Source organism: Cottoperca gobio, chromosome 17 (assembly GCF_900634415.1).
Source record: "Cottoperca gobio chromosome 17, fCotGob3.1, whole genome shotgun sequence".
Taxonomy (NCBI): domain Eukaryota; kingdom Metazoa; phylum Chordata; class Actinopteri; order Perciformes; family Bovichtidae; genus Cottoperca; species Cottoperca gobio.
The window spans coordinates 12323832-12342585 of record NC_041371.1 but is presented as its reverse complement, the minus strand read 5'-3'; the positions used below and the strand labels follow the sequence as shown (position 1 = coordinate 12342585).

At 40.2% G+C, this 18754-nt stretch overlaps 1 protein-coding gene and 1 long non-coding RNA gene across 4 annotated transcripts in view; both read right to left on the bottom strand.

Moving 5' to 3' along the window:
- Window positions 1-8623: 8623 nt before the first annotated feature.
- LOC115023053 (uncharacterized) lies at window positions 8624-13177 on the bottom strand. The gene is made up of 4 exons (XR_003833975.1): window positions 13021-13177; window positions 10099-10429; window positions 9844-10021; window positions 8624-9548 (listed from the first exon to the last, which is right to left on the bottom strand). It is a non-coding gene; the product is annotated as an uncharacterized LOC115023053 (long non-coding RNA).
- A 2236-nt stretch (window positions 13178-15413) lies between these two features.
- The window catches only part of fgf12a (fibroblast growth factor 12a), a 28317-nt gene continuing 24976 nt past the window's right edge, over window positions 15414-18754 (bottom strand). For all 3 annotated transcript variants that reach the window (XM_029454192.1, XM_029454190.1, XM_029454191.1), the window contains one exon: window positions 15414-18251. In XM_029454192.1, the coding sequence (XP_029310052.1) occupies window positions 18136-18251 (116 nt within the window). In that variant the 3' untranslated portion in view covers window positions 15414-18135. The remainder of the gene's footprint in view (window positions 18252-18754) is intronic.

Sequence of the window (18754 nt, the reverse complement as noted above, 5' to 3'; positions counted from 1 at the left end):
CCGTGTATAGGACCGCCTTGGCTCATTTGACCGCCGCTCGCACCGGCTTATTAGGCCCCCTGGGGTTTTATTGGCCGCCGGCGATCGGGCAATTGCGGTCGCCAAGACTCATTTGGCCTGCCCTGGTGTGTGGTGTCTGGCCGCCCTGGTGCTTTGTACTAGCGCCGTTCCTAGCTAGCAAGCTAGCTGTTAGCGCCGCTGCTAGCTGTTAGCGCCGCTCCTAGCTGTTAGCGCCGCTCCTAGCTAGCAAGCTAGCTGTTAGCGCCGCTCCTAGCTAGCAAGCTAGCTGCTAGCAAGCTAGCTGTTAGCGCCGCTCCTGGCTGTTACTGCCTGTCTCGTTTCCTCCTGCTGAATGACCAACGGCCTCAAACCGGCGGCTTATATAGCCTCATCTCGTTGCTCATTGGCCAGTTAAAGTCGGCCGTTGCGCGTAGCTCATTGGACAGTTACAACTGAACACGTTCGCCCAATCAAAGAAGCAGGCCACCAATCGAACCCTGAAGACTCAACTGTTTTGTGTTTCCTCTTCGCCAATAAATGTATGAAATACTCATCTACAGGAAGTGATAAAGTGTCAAATCTATTCGAACTGATAGCAAAGGAGTTTCCCTTCATATAGATGTCAAATAAACCATATTATTGTTCTGTATTTTGATTGGGAAGCCTTTAAACCTCCCCAACTACTGCCATGTGAGGCACTGATCTGTGACTTTGTCCTGTAATATCGCTGCTAAATGCTTTAAAATACTTTATAATGCCACTAAAGCTAGTTTTTAAATGTATTATCTAAAGGTGACTAAGGTTTGCTGGTAATTAAGACCTATAAAACATTTCATATATATTTCAGACACTTATGAATCATTGTCTGAAGCACAGCTTAACTGTAAACGTGTCACTTCCGGTTTCTACTACTTGTGTTGCCGGTAACTACTCCAGCTGCTCAATTCATTTTGTTATATTCTTGATCACATCGGCTAACTACCTGTCAGTTATCTAAACTTAAACGTGTACTCCTTAAGCACTTATAACTATCTCCTTATCCTTTATCGATAGGATTAGCGACTCTCGCCTAAGTCTCAATTGTTTACACTCCTTTCGGCTCTGCTAACGTTAGCTACTGTAGCTTGGCAGCTAGCGATGGCATCTCTTTCTTTTCTGCTCTGTTGGGCCAGAGAATTGGATGACTTTCTGGGGAACTCCTGGTCTGATTAGCAGTGACGACATCCATCCTACTTTGTATGGAGCAGATCTCATATTTACTAATATTACAAAGTTTATTAGTGGACATAATCCATGACAACCCGGAGTTGAGACCAGGAGGCCGAGTTGCAGTCTTACACACCTCTCTGTGCTTCCTTCCGGGCAGTCGCCCACTCAAATCCCCATAATGACTGTGTCTGCCCCACGACCACTGAAATGAATCAAATCAATGTTAAACAGAGGGGGAGTTATACAAAAAACCTAATAAAAATGAACACCTCCGCTGCTAAAGTGCAACTAAGTAGAATAATTAAATGTGGGCTCTTAAACATCAGATCTTTGCCATCTAAAGCTGGACTACAAAATGATTTAATATCAGATAAGATTTATTCCACTCCGCCTCGCCATAATAATACTCACGTTCCTCGAGGCACAGGCCGAGGAGGTGGAGTCGCAGACTCAAGCTTATTAATCAATCCTAAACCTAAAGGCATTGTTCTTACGCTTTCAAACCCAACATGGAAAACAATAAAGCCAATTTTATTTGTTATACTGTTCTGCATTCTCAGAATTTAGTCCTTAAAAGAGATAAAGTAATTATCGTAGGTGACTTTAATATTCACGTGGATATCGATAACGACAGCTTTAATAACGCGTTTATCTCATTAGATTCAATTGGGTTCAGTCAGAATGTACATAAACCAACTCACCGTTTAAACCACACCCTGGACCTTGCAAAAAGTCCAGTGTTGAATTAACTCCCAGTTGATTTCAACACTTTCTCAGGGTTTATATTGGTCCACACTTTTCAGAGTTAAATGAACCCTTTCATAATAGTTAAAACACTGTGCCAGTTAAAGTAACACTAATTAATGTTATTAAATAATATATTCATTGATTCCAATAAACAAAGCCATTTTCATGGTATAATGTACAAACTTTCATCTGAAACATTGTATGAGCTTTGGCTATAAAATGGCTTATGGAATTTAAGCTCAGACATTTTTATTATGAACCTTTCCTCACTTTGTAACACTCGAAATGCACGATGATGGTCATCAAAAGAATTCTCAGTGAATAGCTTGTTTGTTAATAAACAAAATGTGTTACCTTCAACCAAAAGTACATCACATATTTGACAAAAGACAAAACAAGTCCACATGTATATTCTACACACCATCAACTTTAACCCAACTAGTTGAGAAAACATCTTTTGACAAAATCATTTCAAGCATTTCATTGTTGACCACATTCACGTCTCTGAGGGAATAAGTCTTAATTGGACCATACTCTTTTTATTTGAGGGTGAAGGTTTCCCAGTGATAAGCAATAGCCATCTGATGCTTATTCGCAAGTGATTTTGTTATGTTTTTGAAATAATCTTTAAACATCTTGTCTTTGGCTTCACACCTCATAGACCACATATACAGTGGGTCATAAAATGATGCTTCGGTAGCAAGTTTCTATGTGGATACAAGTACTTAAATAGTTTGTGGTGGTCAACAATCAAATGCTTTAAATATATTGTCGTACCTAGAGTGAGAAAAAGTGACACAACCATGTTCATTATTTTAAGTAACAACAAGTAACACATTCCAGTTTTCGTTTCCTGCAGGAATGATGTCACCAAACAGTGGGATGTTTTTCACAAGACACAATGTCTGAATAGAATTCAAACCAATGCCATTGCCAGCACTGTCCAAAATTATCTTTGTGGGACATTTCTTTCGTTTTACAAATCCGTAGTCAACACCATAAATCCCGGAAAGCAAATTCTGTTGTGATATTAAGTCTTTTGTGAGATATTCAAAAAGCAATTTGATCTCACACTGAGTCACACCCTCAAGAAGGTCATGCATTATATCAAATTAGTAATTATTTCAAACATGGAAATAATTCAATGAGTTAAGTGTAGAAGTCTTTTTCAAACCATGCAAGGAATTCAATTGTGGATTGTCTTGGAGACATTTGTAATGCATATCAAACATATGTTTTCCACGAAGGATCACTTTGGGATCTTCCTCACAGTATACTGTTTGAGAATCATTCCTCTCAATCAAACACTACTAAGACTAAGGCCTTGGGTTTTCAGTAATTTTATATAATTTATCAACGGTTCCAGTATAACACCATCAACTTCTGGCTGCTGGGATACACATTCTGACACATGAAACCGGTCAGTATTGTTTTAGCCTCTTACTCAGAGAGTGAGACCGGTACTAGCTGGTCAAGCAGTCTTCAAGCAGTCTCTGACTCTGGGTGACTCCTTTATTTTCCCCACATCAATGTTATACACTGTTGTCCTGCAAGAATGGGTAAAAATTCAGTAACGCAGCATCGTACGACAAATTAAACACAAAATGGGTTTTGGAAAGTTTGTCGAAAGCCCCAAGGTAGGGAACGGTTTGCCTGCCGTGGGATGAGATGCTTATCCATGGTGATGTAGAAGCTGTCAATCTTGCTCTTCTGACGCCCAACAGCGAGGAGGTATGGCTGCCGACCCTGCTGGTTGCGGAGATGCTCCTCCAAACTGCAGCATGACTAGGGTTGAGATAAAGAAACCTAACATTACACACAAGAATAATGTGCAGCCACAGAGAAAACTACATTATAGAAGTGATCAGTTATTCAAACATCTTCTTAAAGGCTAGTGCAAGATGGGAATGCTTGTGAAGACTTCATTTCAATTTCATTCACTTTTTAACAACCCTCTTTTGTGGCTAAGGTGACGTGACAATTATAATCACCTTAATAATATAATTACCTTATGAAAGACTAAGTCTTTTTGGAGATACTTGTTTGATACAAACTTCCTGAATAACATAGTTGCACGGTTCACCTTTAATGATAATATTATCATTAATAATGATAATACATATTCATATACGTGAAGAGACTGTCTGATCACATGTTAATGTTAATTATTCCTCACAGTGATTATTAACAATGATTTACCATGGTAGGAAACAGATATATTTAAACATGCAACATTATTTATTTAAGTTCTTAATCCATTTCAACATTTGAAAGTCAGAGTTATCACATCTCTGATATTTTTGTAAATATCTTTGACAGTTTTGTATGAATGAGAACATTTGTAGCATTTTGTTCAAAATTACACCAGTTATATTTTAATACAAAGCATCACTTCTGTAAAAAGATTTAGGAAATCATTAACTGTCACATCTTCAAATCATATTCTGTTTGTACAAACACTAACTTTGTAACATTGGAGAGAGTGGAGATCACATCGGAACCTTTCTTCTCATCTTAGAACAGTGTTTGCAATAACCATCATTGCACCTTTCCAGACCTCTCCGTCCGAAAAGGCTTTCTTGTACTTTATTTAAAAAATACGTATTAAAAATGTGCAGCTCTAAATTAAGCTTCCGTTGCTTTCTGTGACTTGTTCACCGGCCTCGTGAAAAGAGATGCTGCTGCCCAAAGCTGCCTTTAACTCCCGGCTTGTTCTGCCCGCAGTGCTGCAGGTGTGTAGTTAGCATGGTTAGCATGTAGTTAGCATGGTAGCTTCTGTGACACGTACCGAAGTGTCTCCACAATGTGCCGCTTTGCCGTCGCCACGCAAATGAGACATACACACTTTTCTTTCACTGTTGTAAAAATAATTCTACCTCCCAATCATTGTGAAAATAGTTAGTTTTCTTTCGCTTTTCTGCCATGTTTAGCGTAAACAACGCTCCTAGCGCCCCATCGTAGCTGCTCCCGCTAGCTTGTCTCAGCGAAAAGGGAAATGGAGATTTAGTTTACAGGGTTAGAGTTCATATATACATAAAACATTTTTGTTTTTTAAATGCTATATTCAATATTTTCATTTTAAAATAAAGAATAATTCAAGTGTTATTGATTTTTGAAAAAAAACAGCAAAACAATTAAATACAAATTTTAACAAAGCTCCATGGTGACAAGTGTTATTTATTTTAGACGAAGCTCCATGGTGACAAGTGTTATTTTTAGAAAAGACATGGTCCCTGCGGGCACCGCGTTATATATATATATATATATATAATATATATATTACAGATATATATATATATATATATATATATATATATATATATATATATATATATATATATATATATATATATATATATATATTACAGATACATATATATATATGTATAAACACATATAAATATATACATATATACACATACATAAACACATATATATGTATATGTATGTATATATACATACATATACGTATATATATATACATGTATTTATATATATATATACATAGATATAGCTATACATATATATATATATATATATATATATATATATATATATATAAACGTATATATATATATAAACGTATATATATATACATATATATATATATACGTATATATATATATATATATATATACATACATATATATACACGTATATATATATATACATACATATATATACGTATATATACATACATATATGTATGTATATACATATGTTCTTTTTTTTTTTTTTTTTTATCATTACTTTTTTTTTTTTTTTTTTAAATCAATTTTTAGGGCACAATTGGCCCCCCTCCCCAATCATTTCGCCCCTCCCCATGACCTCCCATGTATAGGGCCGCCTTGGCTCATTTGACCGCCGCTCGCACCGGCTTATTAGGCCCCCTGGGGTTTTATTGGCCGCCGGCGATCGGGCAATTGCGGTCGCCAAGACTCATTTGGCCTGCCCTGGTGTGTGGTGTCTGGCCGCCCTGGTGCTTTGTGCTTTCTGCTCCGAGTTAGCTGTTAGCGCTGCTCCTTGCTTAGCTAGCTAGCGCTGCTCCTTGCTAGCTAGCTAGCTAGCGCTGCTCCTTGCTAGCTAGCTAGCTAGCGCTGCTCCTTGCTAGCTAGCTTGCTTGTGCTGCCTACCTGTCTCTTTTCCTCGTGCTGAATGACCAACGGCCTCAAACCGGCGGCTTATATAGCCTCATCTCGTTGCTCATTGGCCAGTTAAAGTCGGCCGTTGCGCGTTGCTCATTGGACAGTTACAACTGAACACGTTCGCCCAAGCAAAGAAGCACGCCACCAATCGAACCCTGGAGATGCAACAGTTTTGTGTTTCCTCTTCACCAATAAATGTATGAAATACTCATTTGCAGGATGTGATAAAGTGTCAAATCTATTCGAACGGATAGCAAAGGAGTTTCCTTTCATATAGATCTCAAATAAACCGTATTATTTTTCTGTATTTTGATTGGGAAGCCTTTAAACCTCCCCAACTACTGCTGTGTGAGGCACTGATCTGTGACTTTTCCCTGTAATATCGCTGCTAAATGCTTTAAGCATTTACAACTCTCTCCTTATCCTTCTTCTCTTAGCGACTCTCGCTTAATCCTCAGTTGTTTACACTCCTTTCGGCTCTGCTAACGTTAGCTACTGTAGCTTGGCAGCTAGCGATGGCATCTCTCTCTTCCTTTTCTGCCCTGTTGAGCCAGAGACTTGGCTGACTTTCTGGGGAACTCCTGGTCTGATTAGCAGTGACGGCATCCATCGTAGGATGGAGTGGATCTCATATCTACTAATATTACAAAGTTTATTAGTGGACCTAATCCATGACAACCCGGAGTTGAGACCAGAAAGCAGAGCTGCAGTTTTACACACTTCTGTGCTTCCTTCCGGGCAGTCGCCCACTCAAATCCCCATAATGACTGTCTGCCCCACGACCACTGAAATCAAATCAATGTTAAACAGAGGTAGAGTTATACAAAAAAACCTAATAGAAATTAACACCACCACTGCTAAAGTGCAACTAAGTAGAACAATTAAATGTGGGCTCTTAAACATCAGATCTTTGTCATCTAAAGCTGGACTAGTAAATGATTTAATATCAGATAAGATTTATTTATTTTGTCTCACTGAAACTTGGCTGAGACGTCAAGAAATATGTCAGTCTAGATCAGGGGTCTCAAACTCAATTTACCTGGGGGCCGCTGGAGGTAGATTCTGGGTGAGGCTGGGCCACATCAAATATTCCACAAAAAAAGGGTTTCTATTATGCCAAAAAAAAAAGTACAACTGATTCAATCTTCTCAATCTTTAATAATAACAGTTCAGAACATGAACGGTTCTTCAGAACATATGCTTCTCTAACCTACTCCTTGGTGCCAGAGACCTGGCAGCGCTTCCTCTTACACAGCAGAGCCACATTTGGCTTGAGGGAGGAAGCAATTGAGACCCTCAGTATGGCTTGAAGATGTTCATCAGTAAGTTTGGACCTGTACTTTGACTCATTAAAGTTCATGGTGGAGAAGAGCTTTTCACACAGATATGTGCTCCCAAAAAGGCACATGGTCCGCTTGAACATCCTGGAAAGCTCAGGGAAGGTGGGGGGCAATTCTCTCAAAATTGTCCAAGCTTGTCTGCTTTTCCACTCACCTCCCTGAACTTGGCTTTGAGTTCAGAATTGCACTGCAGGTCAATGAGCTCCATTTTAAGCGCAGGAGGGGCATCTTGCACATCGAAGGAGAAGTGGTCAGCAAAAATTTGAAAATTGGCTCTGTGTGTCTTGAAGTCTGCAAACCTGTGATCAAATTCCTCCTGTAGCTTTACAATGGCATCAGCATACTTCTCACCACTGAATGGTGTGCCCACATCCATGAGTGCCTTGCATGCTGGGAAATGGCAGAGGTTTGTCTGAGAGCTGGGCTTTCCATAACACAAGTTTTGTGGAGAATGCTCCGACGTTGTCATAGGCAGCACTGACAAACTGACCCTGGCCTTGTAATTTCTTGTTCGGTATATTCAGCTCCTGTGTGATGTCAACAAGAAAAGCTAAGTCCATGAGCCATTTGGGATCACTTAGCACAGGAACAGCCATCCCATCCTTCTCCATGAAGGCTTTCACTTCTGCTCTCAACTCAAAGAACCTCTTCAAGACGTTTCCCCTGCTGAGCCAACGTACCTCGGTGAAGTAGAGCACATCCTCATATGCTGACTCTATTTCCTCCAAAAAGGCGCGGAACTGGCGGTGCTTTAAGCCCCTGGATCTGATGTGGTTGATGCATTTCACAACAACAGAAATCACATTGTCAAACTTCAGGCATTTGCTGCAAAGGGCCTGCTGATGAATAATGCAGTGCAGAGCAATGGCCTCCTCCACACCCTCATCTCCAAGTTTTCTTTGAACAAGTGCCACCAGTCCATTTCTCCTCCCTGTCATTGATGGCGCTCCGTCGGTTGTTATTCCAGCAAACCTCTTCCATGGTAAACCGGCATCCACAATGGCATCACACAGCTGGCGGAATATTAAAGCCAATTTTATTTGTTATACTGTTCTGAATTTATATCTGAATTCTCAGAATTTAGTCCTTAAACCGGATAAAGTAATTATCGTAGGTGACTTTAATATTCATGTGGATATCGATCATGACAGCCTTAATAACGGCTTTATCTCATTAGATTCAATTGGGTTCAGTCAGGATGTACATAAACCAACTCACCGTTTAAACCACACCCTGGACCTTGCAAAAAGTCCTGTGTTGAATTAACTCCCAGCACTGTCCAAAATTATCTTTGTGGGACATTTCTTTCGTTTTACAAATCCGTAGTCAACACCATAAATCCTGGAAAGCAAGTTCTGTTGTGATATTAAGTCTTTTGTGAGATATTCAAAAAGCAATTTGATCTCACACTGAGTCACACCCTCAAGAAGGTCATGCATTATATCAAATTAGTAATTATTTCAAACATGGAAATAATTCAATGAGTTAAGTGTAGAAGTCTTTTTCAAACCATGCAAGGAGTTCAATTGTGGGTTGTCTTGGAGACATTTGTAATGCATATCAAACATATGTTTTCCACGAAGGATCACTTTGGGATCTTCCTCACAGTATACTGTTTGAGAATCATTCCTCTCAATCAAACACTACTAAGACTAAGGCCTTGGGTTTTCAGTAATTTTATATAATTTATCAACGGTTCCAGTATAACACCATCAACTTCTGGCTGCTGGGATACACATTCTGACACACGAAACCGGTCAGTATTGTTTTAGCCTCTTACTCAGAGAGTGAGACCGGTACTAGCTGGTCAAGCAATCTGGCTCTGGGTGACTCCTTCATTTTCCCCACATGAATGTTATACACTGTTGTCCGCAAGAATGTGTAAAAATTCAGTAACGCAGCATCGTACGACAAATTAAACACAAAATGGGTTTTGGAAAGTTCGTCCAAAGCCCCAAGGTAGGGAGCGGTTTGCCTGGCGTGGGATGAGATGCTCATCCATGGAGATGTAGAAGCTGTCAATCTTGCTCTTCTGATGCCCAACAGCGAGGAGGTATGGCTGCCGACCCTGCTGGTTGCGGAGATGCTCCTCTAAACTGCAGCATGACTAGGGTTGAGATAAAGAAACCTAACATTACACACAAGAATAATGTGCAGCCACAGAGAAAACTACATTATAGAAGTGATCAGTTATTCAAACATCTTCTTAAAGGCTAGTGCAAGATGGGAATGCTTGTGAAGACTTCATTTCAATTTCATTCACTTTTTAACAACCCTCTTTTGTGGCTAAGAAGGTGACGTGACAATTATAATCACCTTAATAATATAATTACCTTATGAAAGACTAAGTCTTTTTGGAAATATGGCAAGTGCTTTAAACAAGCTAAACAAATACAACTCACTTGTTGTCTCATCAAGATCACTTCCTGTGGGACTCTCTGCAACAAGCGACGCAACTCTGGGTGCTGAAGTAAGCCACTTAGCCTCTTTCATGACATTTGGACTGAAGAACACATCCCATTTCTGAAGGAGCCTGGAGGATGTTTCATGATCAAATAGGAGAGTGAAGTCTTGATCCACCTTTCCGAAAGAAGATATTACCGTTACTACTACAGGAAATGCATCAAGCCATTGTAAACATTTAATTCCAAACTTACCAATCCTTTGGTATCCAGGAATCTTGGGATGGTGGAGAGGATATCAACACCTCTGCTTGGGTCATTAACAAGCGTCTGACGGTGCTGAAAGGTTTCTCTCATTTTCTGAAAAATCAGGGAATTGTCTGTGGTATGGTTGAGCAAAGACATAACCCCTTGGCAAGCATCCCCATCCAGCTGTCTTTGTACATTAACAGCTCGCTGGACATTTGGGAGAAGTGTCCATAGGGCTATTTGGTGATGGTGCAGATCCTCGACAAATCTTGCGTTGGATTGCTTTCAGATGCCAAGAAATGTATCCCGTGCTGCCTGCAGCATCATGGAAGTGTTTCTGAAATAAAACAACAAATTATTTTGGTCATAGCCTACATAGCCTTTCTTGGTATATGGATCCTTTATGGAACGGTGCCACTATCCCAAGAGCATACTTCTTCTCTTATAGCTTTAGTGGAGATGTGCCCGAAGAGGAGATATTCAATTCCTAATCAAAATTTGCACAATGGGCATGCAGTTATTTGGCACAAATGAAACTATATAAAAAACACACTCATGATTTTCAATCATGTGAGCTAGCAGTATGTTAACCATTTGTCTTCTTGTGGCAACTTTTAATGTTTCTATTGTTTGGTATTCCTGTAGTACTTCTTCACCACCAGACTTGCCTCAGCACAGCTTCAATCAACTGGCCCGCAAGAGGTTGCCTGCAAATCGGGCTGGCATATAGGCTATAACATAAATAAAACTAAAGCCTGGTTCACACCAAATGCGGCGAAAACGCAGGTGTTTCCATTCCACTCCGAGCTGCAGCGGCGTCTGGAAAAAAACGCACTCTGTCCGCACCTGCCATCGGCTCAGTCAAGCTCACGCTGCACACTAGGTTGGCGGGCTACAGAGAAAGTCACTGCACATGGATCTTCTGTCTGCCTCTCACACTCTGCTTGTATGTCACCCTCAGCCTCACTCTCTGGATCTTCATCTGTCTTTCTTCCCTGCTCTGTGCCCTCACTTTGGAAACCAATCTCTTCAAAGATCAAATCCTCTGGCTCTCTTTCTGTAGCGCTCTCAACTTCTGGACGTTTCTCTTCAGCTTTTTCAACACCTGGATCATCTGGCTCTGTCTCAATGTCTGCCTCATCATTTTTGTTTTTCTTTTGGGGGCAGAAATAGGACATACCGTATTTTCCGCACTATAGAGCGCACTGGATTATAAGGCGCACTGTCAATGAATGGTCTATTTTCGATCTGTTTTCATATATAAAGCGCACCGGACTATAAGGCGCATTAAGCGAAACAAAACAGTCAGATAAGTCAGTCAGTCAAACTTTATTAAACGTGTTCACAATAACTCAACATTGTTCAAACGTTAATGAGCGTATTCACAATAACTCCCAACCTTGTTCAGTTGTAACACATAAAAAAAACAGTCTGATACCGCCAAATCAAACGTCATCTTCTTGCTTCCTCCACTTCCGTACCATTGATTCATTAATGTTGAATTCTCTCTATTCCCATGTTCTACTGCGTGACTGATAGCCTTGAGTTTGAAGTCCGCGTCGTAAGCGTGTCTCTTGACAGGTGCCATTTTGGGGTCCTTATACACACACACTGTAATATTATGGTGAAGCACAGTATGTATTACTCCGCGACGCTCCTGACTACGGTAGCCGTAATGCTGCAAGCGGTGCGTGTTATGCAAGTACAGCGCGTATCCCTATGCGTAGCTAGACAGTTGGCTAACATGCACAAGTCCTCCAATAAAGATGCAAGGTTTGCTTTCTTGACTTTACTGTTCTTATTTTACTTCGTAAAAAGACAAATAGTTTCCAAGGCTCAAGCATCACAGACACAAACAGTTTTTTAGCGTCTCTGCTCCACGTGTTGATCTCGCAGCTCCGTAAACAAAGATCCTCGCAAAGCAGAAGCGCTCACTCTGACACGCCCCCAACAAACCAAGGAGCGCTCACTCTGAGTCAAAAAACATGTCCCAACTCTATAAACATAGAAATAGGCAGCACAGTGCGGCTTTGTAGTTTACAAAAGTCGTACTAAAACATTTTGACAGAGCGCCGTGTACCATACAAAATCGCTTCGAGATCAGTAAACACAACCAGAATTAATCCATATATAAAGCGCTCCGGATTATAAGGCGCACTGTCGCTTTTTGAGAAAATTAAAGGCTTTTAAGTGCGCCTTATAGTGCGGAAAATACGGTAATGTCCTTTTTTCTCTTCATGTTGAACTATGGACAAAAGATAATGGAGAGGAACACATAACACTTAAGGAACCCAAAATATAAATAACGTTATATGGATTTGTATTGGTGTAGCCTTTGCACTTATTTAAAAACTAAAACGTTACAACTACATCTAGCAAAACCGATGGAAACTAGTTATTAGGGATGGGCACAAGGTCGAGGGCTCGCATTAATTCCTTCTAAATCTATTAACGCAACAAATCTGTCTGCAGGAATAAGGATGCACAGCAATATTGCCTACCAAACGCTTAATACTTATTCTCAATCAAAACAGTCACAGTTACATATGATATTAACAATTTATTTTTCACTACTTCAAAACACTTTTTCACCAAAAAAGTAAGGCGGGTCACAATGTACTTGACATGTAGCCTAGCGGTAACGGTAAAAAAATAAAATAAAAACGTAGCCTACATCAAAAAAACTAAAACCTGAGTACCCTTGTTCACCAATGGAGTTCATTTGAAACGAGTACTACTCCAGGAATAAATTACTAACACTCATCCTTACTAATAATAAATAGCTAGCTAGCAAGCCATCAACTCAGGCTAACGTTAACGTCTGGCTGGCTGCTATTAAGTGAACTAACAGTGAACAACAACATTTCTTGACCTGAAGTCTTACCTTGTAACAATCACACAAATAAATTAATTAATAATTTTTCTCACCTTTAATTCTTCGTGGTTCTTGCTTCTTCCTCTCGTCAGGTAATTGGTAGGTTGGAATCGTTCGGCTTCAGCCATGTGTCAGCCAGCCTCACGCGGTGTAACACTCTAAAGGTTTGAGTTAAAGGGTCCGACTAGAATGTTGGGGCACATTTGTTCCGCCTTTTGCGTCAGCGCCATATCGTCACAAAAAAAGAAACAGTAGCCTACTTTTTATTATTGTACAATCTTCGTTCGTAGGGGGGGCCACAGGTGGGTCCAGGCTCTGTGTTAGGGGGGCACTGGCCCCTCTTGCCCCCACCCCAGAATCGCTATTGGCCGTACTCTTTACCTATATCTGAGTAAATAAGTAAGTAAAGTGCAGCTTCACATCCGCTGGCTGCAAATTCCTCTTATACTGATTGAGATATCACATTATGGATCAAAATGTTGGGAAACTTTAGACCTAAGTGTGTGTTGGAAATTTCATTTTTATATGCAGTACAAATGGTAAAACAACCATTAACCAACATATTAACGTCGAGAGGAGAGGAGAGGTCATACACCAACCACACATACAGAATTGTTTTTAATGCAAACCATTCACATAGCCAACAATATATTATTAGTATATTCCAATACCCCTGCATCAATGTCAAACCAACTATTTTCTTTTGGATATATGCATATGTCATATCTCATGAAATGTTTCCAAACTAAATCAATGAACTGTACTCCTCAACCTTTAGTTTCCTGGGTTTGCTGTGAAGCTTCGGGTAATGGCCAGCTAAAATGTTTCCTGGCTACATGATCAGATACCTCTCAAAATTAGGGTTATTTTGATTCAGGCATTCTCTATATCACCTGCAAAACTTGCATTGTCAAGATCAACCTCACAGAGAGAATTTGAAGCTCGCTCGGTCATTAAAATGTTAATAATTTGAATAATAACATATGAGGAAAGTTATACTTTACAGCAATGATATTTCGGTTATTATTTAGTACATCTGAGATTTTAATACAGCCATTGAGTCTTAAGGTTGCCTCCTCCACATATGAGGAAAAGGAGAGAAGGTGGGGGAGGACACATGGATGTCAGAGTAGTAGCTGAGAGGAGAGCAGAGTGGAGCGGCATTCAAGCTGTTTGCAGCACTTGCCCTCTGTATGTGTATCTAAACAGATGACCCTGTTTAGGCTGCCAACTCCCCATGGGTGTCTGAATATCTGACCTTGACTTGTTTCTGCCCTTTGTGAAAGTTACTCACAGAGGTGGATGCAGTCAACAAGACAGCATATTTTGACTGAAGCCGTTTTTACTCAGCGTTTTTGGGGTTACTCACATTTGGGTAGCAATATAATGCCATGACATTTGGTTCAGACATTTGCGCCTGCTTCCTGAAGGATTGTAATAAATGTGGTCGTTCCTTAACTTTTTGTCGAGCACAAATTGAAATGTTTCCAACTCTTTGGTTTATGATCACGTGGGCTTGTAAAACGTATTCTTAACTACTTAGTGCTTAGCATGCTAACGGGCAAACATTATATCTGCTAACATCAGCGTGTTGACATTGTCATTGTGAGCAGGTTGCCATGCAAGCGTTAGTATTGGGCTCAAAGCACCGCTGAGCCGACATGGCTGTAGACTTGTATTGAATTATGTGTTGGAGCTTTCTTTGTACAGTACTATGATGTAAAGATGAATCAATACAGAAGACGAATTGCGATCAATATTGGAATGGCAAGAAGTGTGCACAAGAAAACGTGTTTGGTGTTGGTGAGAGTGAGAGAAAGAGAGAGAGAGGAAAATGCAGCAGATGGAGAACTTCTTGCTTCTTTTCCCTTTTTTTTGCAATTAACTTTCTTTTTGTTCTCTTTCTCTCTCTCTCTCCCCCCTTCTTTCTCTACATCATTGCGAGTACTTATACATTTGCACTCTTCTCAGCTGTTTACTGAACACAGAAATAGAAAACAGAAAACATACTACCCCCCCCCCCCCCCCCCCCCCCATCCACCAACTCTGCTCTTCTCCGTGCTGCAGCCATCATGCAGAGATGAAGACAAAACCACTTCCTGAAAGTCAGGGGAGCCTTCATCCTCCTCCTCTTCCTCCTCCTCATTCTCCTTGCAGACGGCACGGAAGGTCTGTTTCCATGACAACGGGAGAATTAAGGGCGAAGGAGCGCCATCCCAAAATGACACATCGGATTTAGGGGCTAGTGAGAAGATAAATAACCCCCGGTGGATTGATGGGGGAAGCGGATTGGATTTTCTAAATTGAAGCACATAAAAATCCCAAATTGATGGATTTATTTGTCTGCTTCTCTTGTTGTTGCAAAGAGTGACATTAATTTACAAAAATATGCACATAACAGCTGTCATGATCAACAACACATTGAATCAATCACTGTGCGTCGGTGGACGGTTTTGATAACATAGTCTTTATTCTTAAACAATCACTAACTTCATTCTGATTTTATTATCAATGCATATTTTTTTTATTTCATCTCACAATTCATAATGCATATATGAGCGTGTTCCGATGCAGTGAAATCATCTGCAAACATAAAAATAATAAATTATACTTGATATCACATACAACCAAAGCCTTTGGTCACCCTTTCATACATCAATAACCCCCCCCCGAAAAGTGCTCTCCTTTACCGCTTTCTCACATCAGCTATTTTTACCTCCTCGCTTTATTCATCCCTTTCTCAAATTCTCTCATTCTGCTGTCAACAGTTGACATCGAGTACATCCAATTTCATGCATTGCTTTGAGTCCACATGTATCTCATTTGCTCCAATATAAACCTCTATAAAAAGATACTTCTATGTGCTGGTCTTGCCTGTTGACTGTCAGTGTCACGTCTAATATGTCCGTTATGCTGTAGGTGTTGTGGAAGTTGAACTAGTCTACCGTTAGCTCTCGCAGGTAGCTTGCCCCAGCTATGAACCCAGGCCTCAGGTAGAACACCAGATCCATGATAATATATCACTGTGGTTCGCTCTGTGCAACTGAATGTGTGCTATTTACTATACATACCACCAACTTAGCATGATTTCCAACCAGATATAGGAGAGATGTATACACTCTCACTAAAATACTGATCAAAATGTTGCATAAAAAAGTTTTGGACCTACTTTCCCCGATTTTGAAACAATCTTTTATTAGCGCTCACCTCGAAATCAAACCAGGCTTACATCAACTCTTACAGTCATGCGATGTTCATGCTTTGTCTCGGCTCCTGTTCTCCCTTTTTCAACTTCCCTTATCTAGCTAGGCTTAGCTGTACACCACCTTTTTGTTAATAATAAAAACACCATCAACCCCGTCCCGAACTCCTTAAACACCACACCGGTGGCCAGGCTTTGTGCAACGGGTGCTGGACAAGGAGCGGCCAGCCTTTACGTCTGGCCCCATTTGCGGAACAATTGTAGGACTTCCTGAGTTAGACAAACTAATTGGGGTTTAGGAATGAGCTATGCGGTGTACACGGTGTACCAGTCAATTCACCTTGTTTATACAGCCCTGTCAGAATGTGGATTTATGAAAGAGAAGCTTTCCTTTTCACAATGCAGCAAATGGTTCATTTCATGGGTCACATAACCAGAGGGGTTTCCACTTTCTCGCACCGGGATTGTAAGACATCCTCCCCGAAACCTGGCTAATTCCTCAATGAGACATTCTGCTAGATTGTGATGGTAAAGTCTTAATGATTGTGACCTTTTTATATTGAAAACAACACCAAGTCAGGTCAGTGGATTATTAAACAGTCAGGCACCCTGTCCACCAGTGTTGAGAAATCTCTAATACTTTCGCAATAAAAGTAACAGAAATAGTTTTGAAAACTAGTCAACACATATCCTCACTGCCGGGCCTGCCAAAACAACTTTCAATCTTTCTCTTGCTTAGAAAAAAACAGAAGTCTTTGTCCATATAGTTCAAAGGCATGAATACTGTTATATGGTTATATTTTGAGAGTTGTTGTTGTTATAGCTTAGCGAACAGCAGAGAAAGGGGTCTGTGTTTCTTGAGGTGTAAATGTGAAGTGACCGTTTTTTAGGCCATGGCTCATAGTGCTGATGCTGGTCGTTATGTTCCCCTTGGCTTTTGGAGAGAATATACTATTCTTTACCATTTTTGACAAGTTTGGACATCTCTTTACTTAGAACCTAATAATCCTTGCAAATGTTAAAGAGTATATTGACACAATATCAAAACAGTTTTCCTTTGACTCAGACTTTTACCTACCTGTACAACTTTCTTTGACAAACACACTTACCACAGGGATGTGTTGTCGGCTTGTTATTACTATTATTTAGAGACATACTAGACTGCTCTCTATTATATTGCTTGAATCAGTCTTGTCCCGGCATTGCAGAACAATATAGGGGAGTTTCTGTTCGACTACTTGAAACAGCCCCTTCTGTCCTATTAGTCTCACTTACAGTACACACCTGAGTAAATTACATCCCACCCGAAGCACTCTGTTTCCATTGGAGTCCAACACAGAGAAATATCAAATACATTCAGTCTTACCCTCACACCAGAGCAGGTAGTGCATTCAAGATCAAACTATGAGAGAGAAAAATAAGAGTAATTGGAAAAAAAATACTTTCTCTAGTCTCAAAAATACAAGAAAGCCAGAATAACCATGATAGTAACTGGGATGATAAAATACAACAGATTAGTAATGATAATGATGGTATAGTTATTACTGACAACAATAACACACTAAAGCATATGAGAGTGCCAGAGCATTTAGAAAAAGAAACCATTGTATGAAAATTTAACATGTATTAAAGCTTGTTTTTCACAGCATAAATTGGAAATGATAGATATTTGTTTGAAGAGAGACCACCATTTCTTTGTTTGTTTATCACAGCTTTTTCTCTTTTTTTTTGCATAAAATGTTGGTCAAGTCCTGATTGAAAATGTTTTTTTTTCATATATATATATCCTCTGGTTTCATGTTAATTCATCTAAAAGGTTTTCACAGGCAATAGTTCAGTTTTGTTTTCTTGGATGTACAGTAATAGCTCCTCGTCGTAGCAACGCCCTCTTTTTTTTTCAGAGGGGATGGTGGTGCGTATTGGGGGGGGGGCCACTCCCCCCTGCTGGAAGCCCCTCCCCCTGCTGCTATGTGGAGTCCTGATTGACAGCTTTCCCTCCATTCATGGTGGGAGTCCCTGAGCTCTTCCTGGAGCGGTGCTTGTCCTCTATCTCATGCATTGACGGCTCCCTGTACATACAAACTGTGGTGGAGATGTAAAGAGAGAGAAGGAGGGAGAGGAGAGGACGAAGAGAGGAGGAGCTCAGGAAGGGGACAATGGAGAGCAGATTGAAGAGATGGAAGTGCAGACAGAGACAAGGTCAGGTGTGAGGCTGGAGGGACAATTATACCAGGTAGGGAATTAGGTCCCTGTAAGCACTTTTTTTGGGGACATTGCTTATCAAGTTTTCGTGATATCTATCAAACACTCTCACTAGAAACATGTTAGAGGTGATATTTAAAAATAAACTTGTACCCTCAACAGCTAAAGAAATGCTCAAAATGAATGAGGGTATTCTTGAGGCTGACCGTCATAACAGCAGACTTTGTAAAACTGTTTAGTAGTTCAGGAAATACGCTAGACTTATTTTTTTGTTGCTGAGAGTTACTTTTCTCTGTCTATGCTAAATATAAAGCTATGACAAGCAGACAACTAGCTTAGCTTAGCATAAAGACTGGAGACGGGGGGAAGCTTGCCCGGCTCTT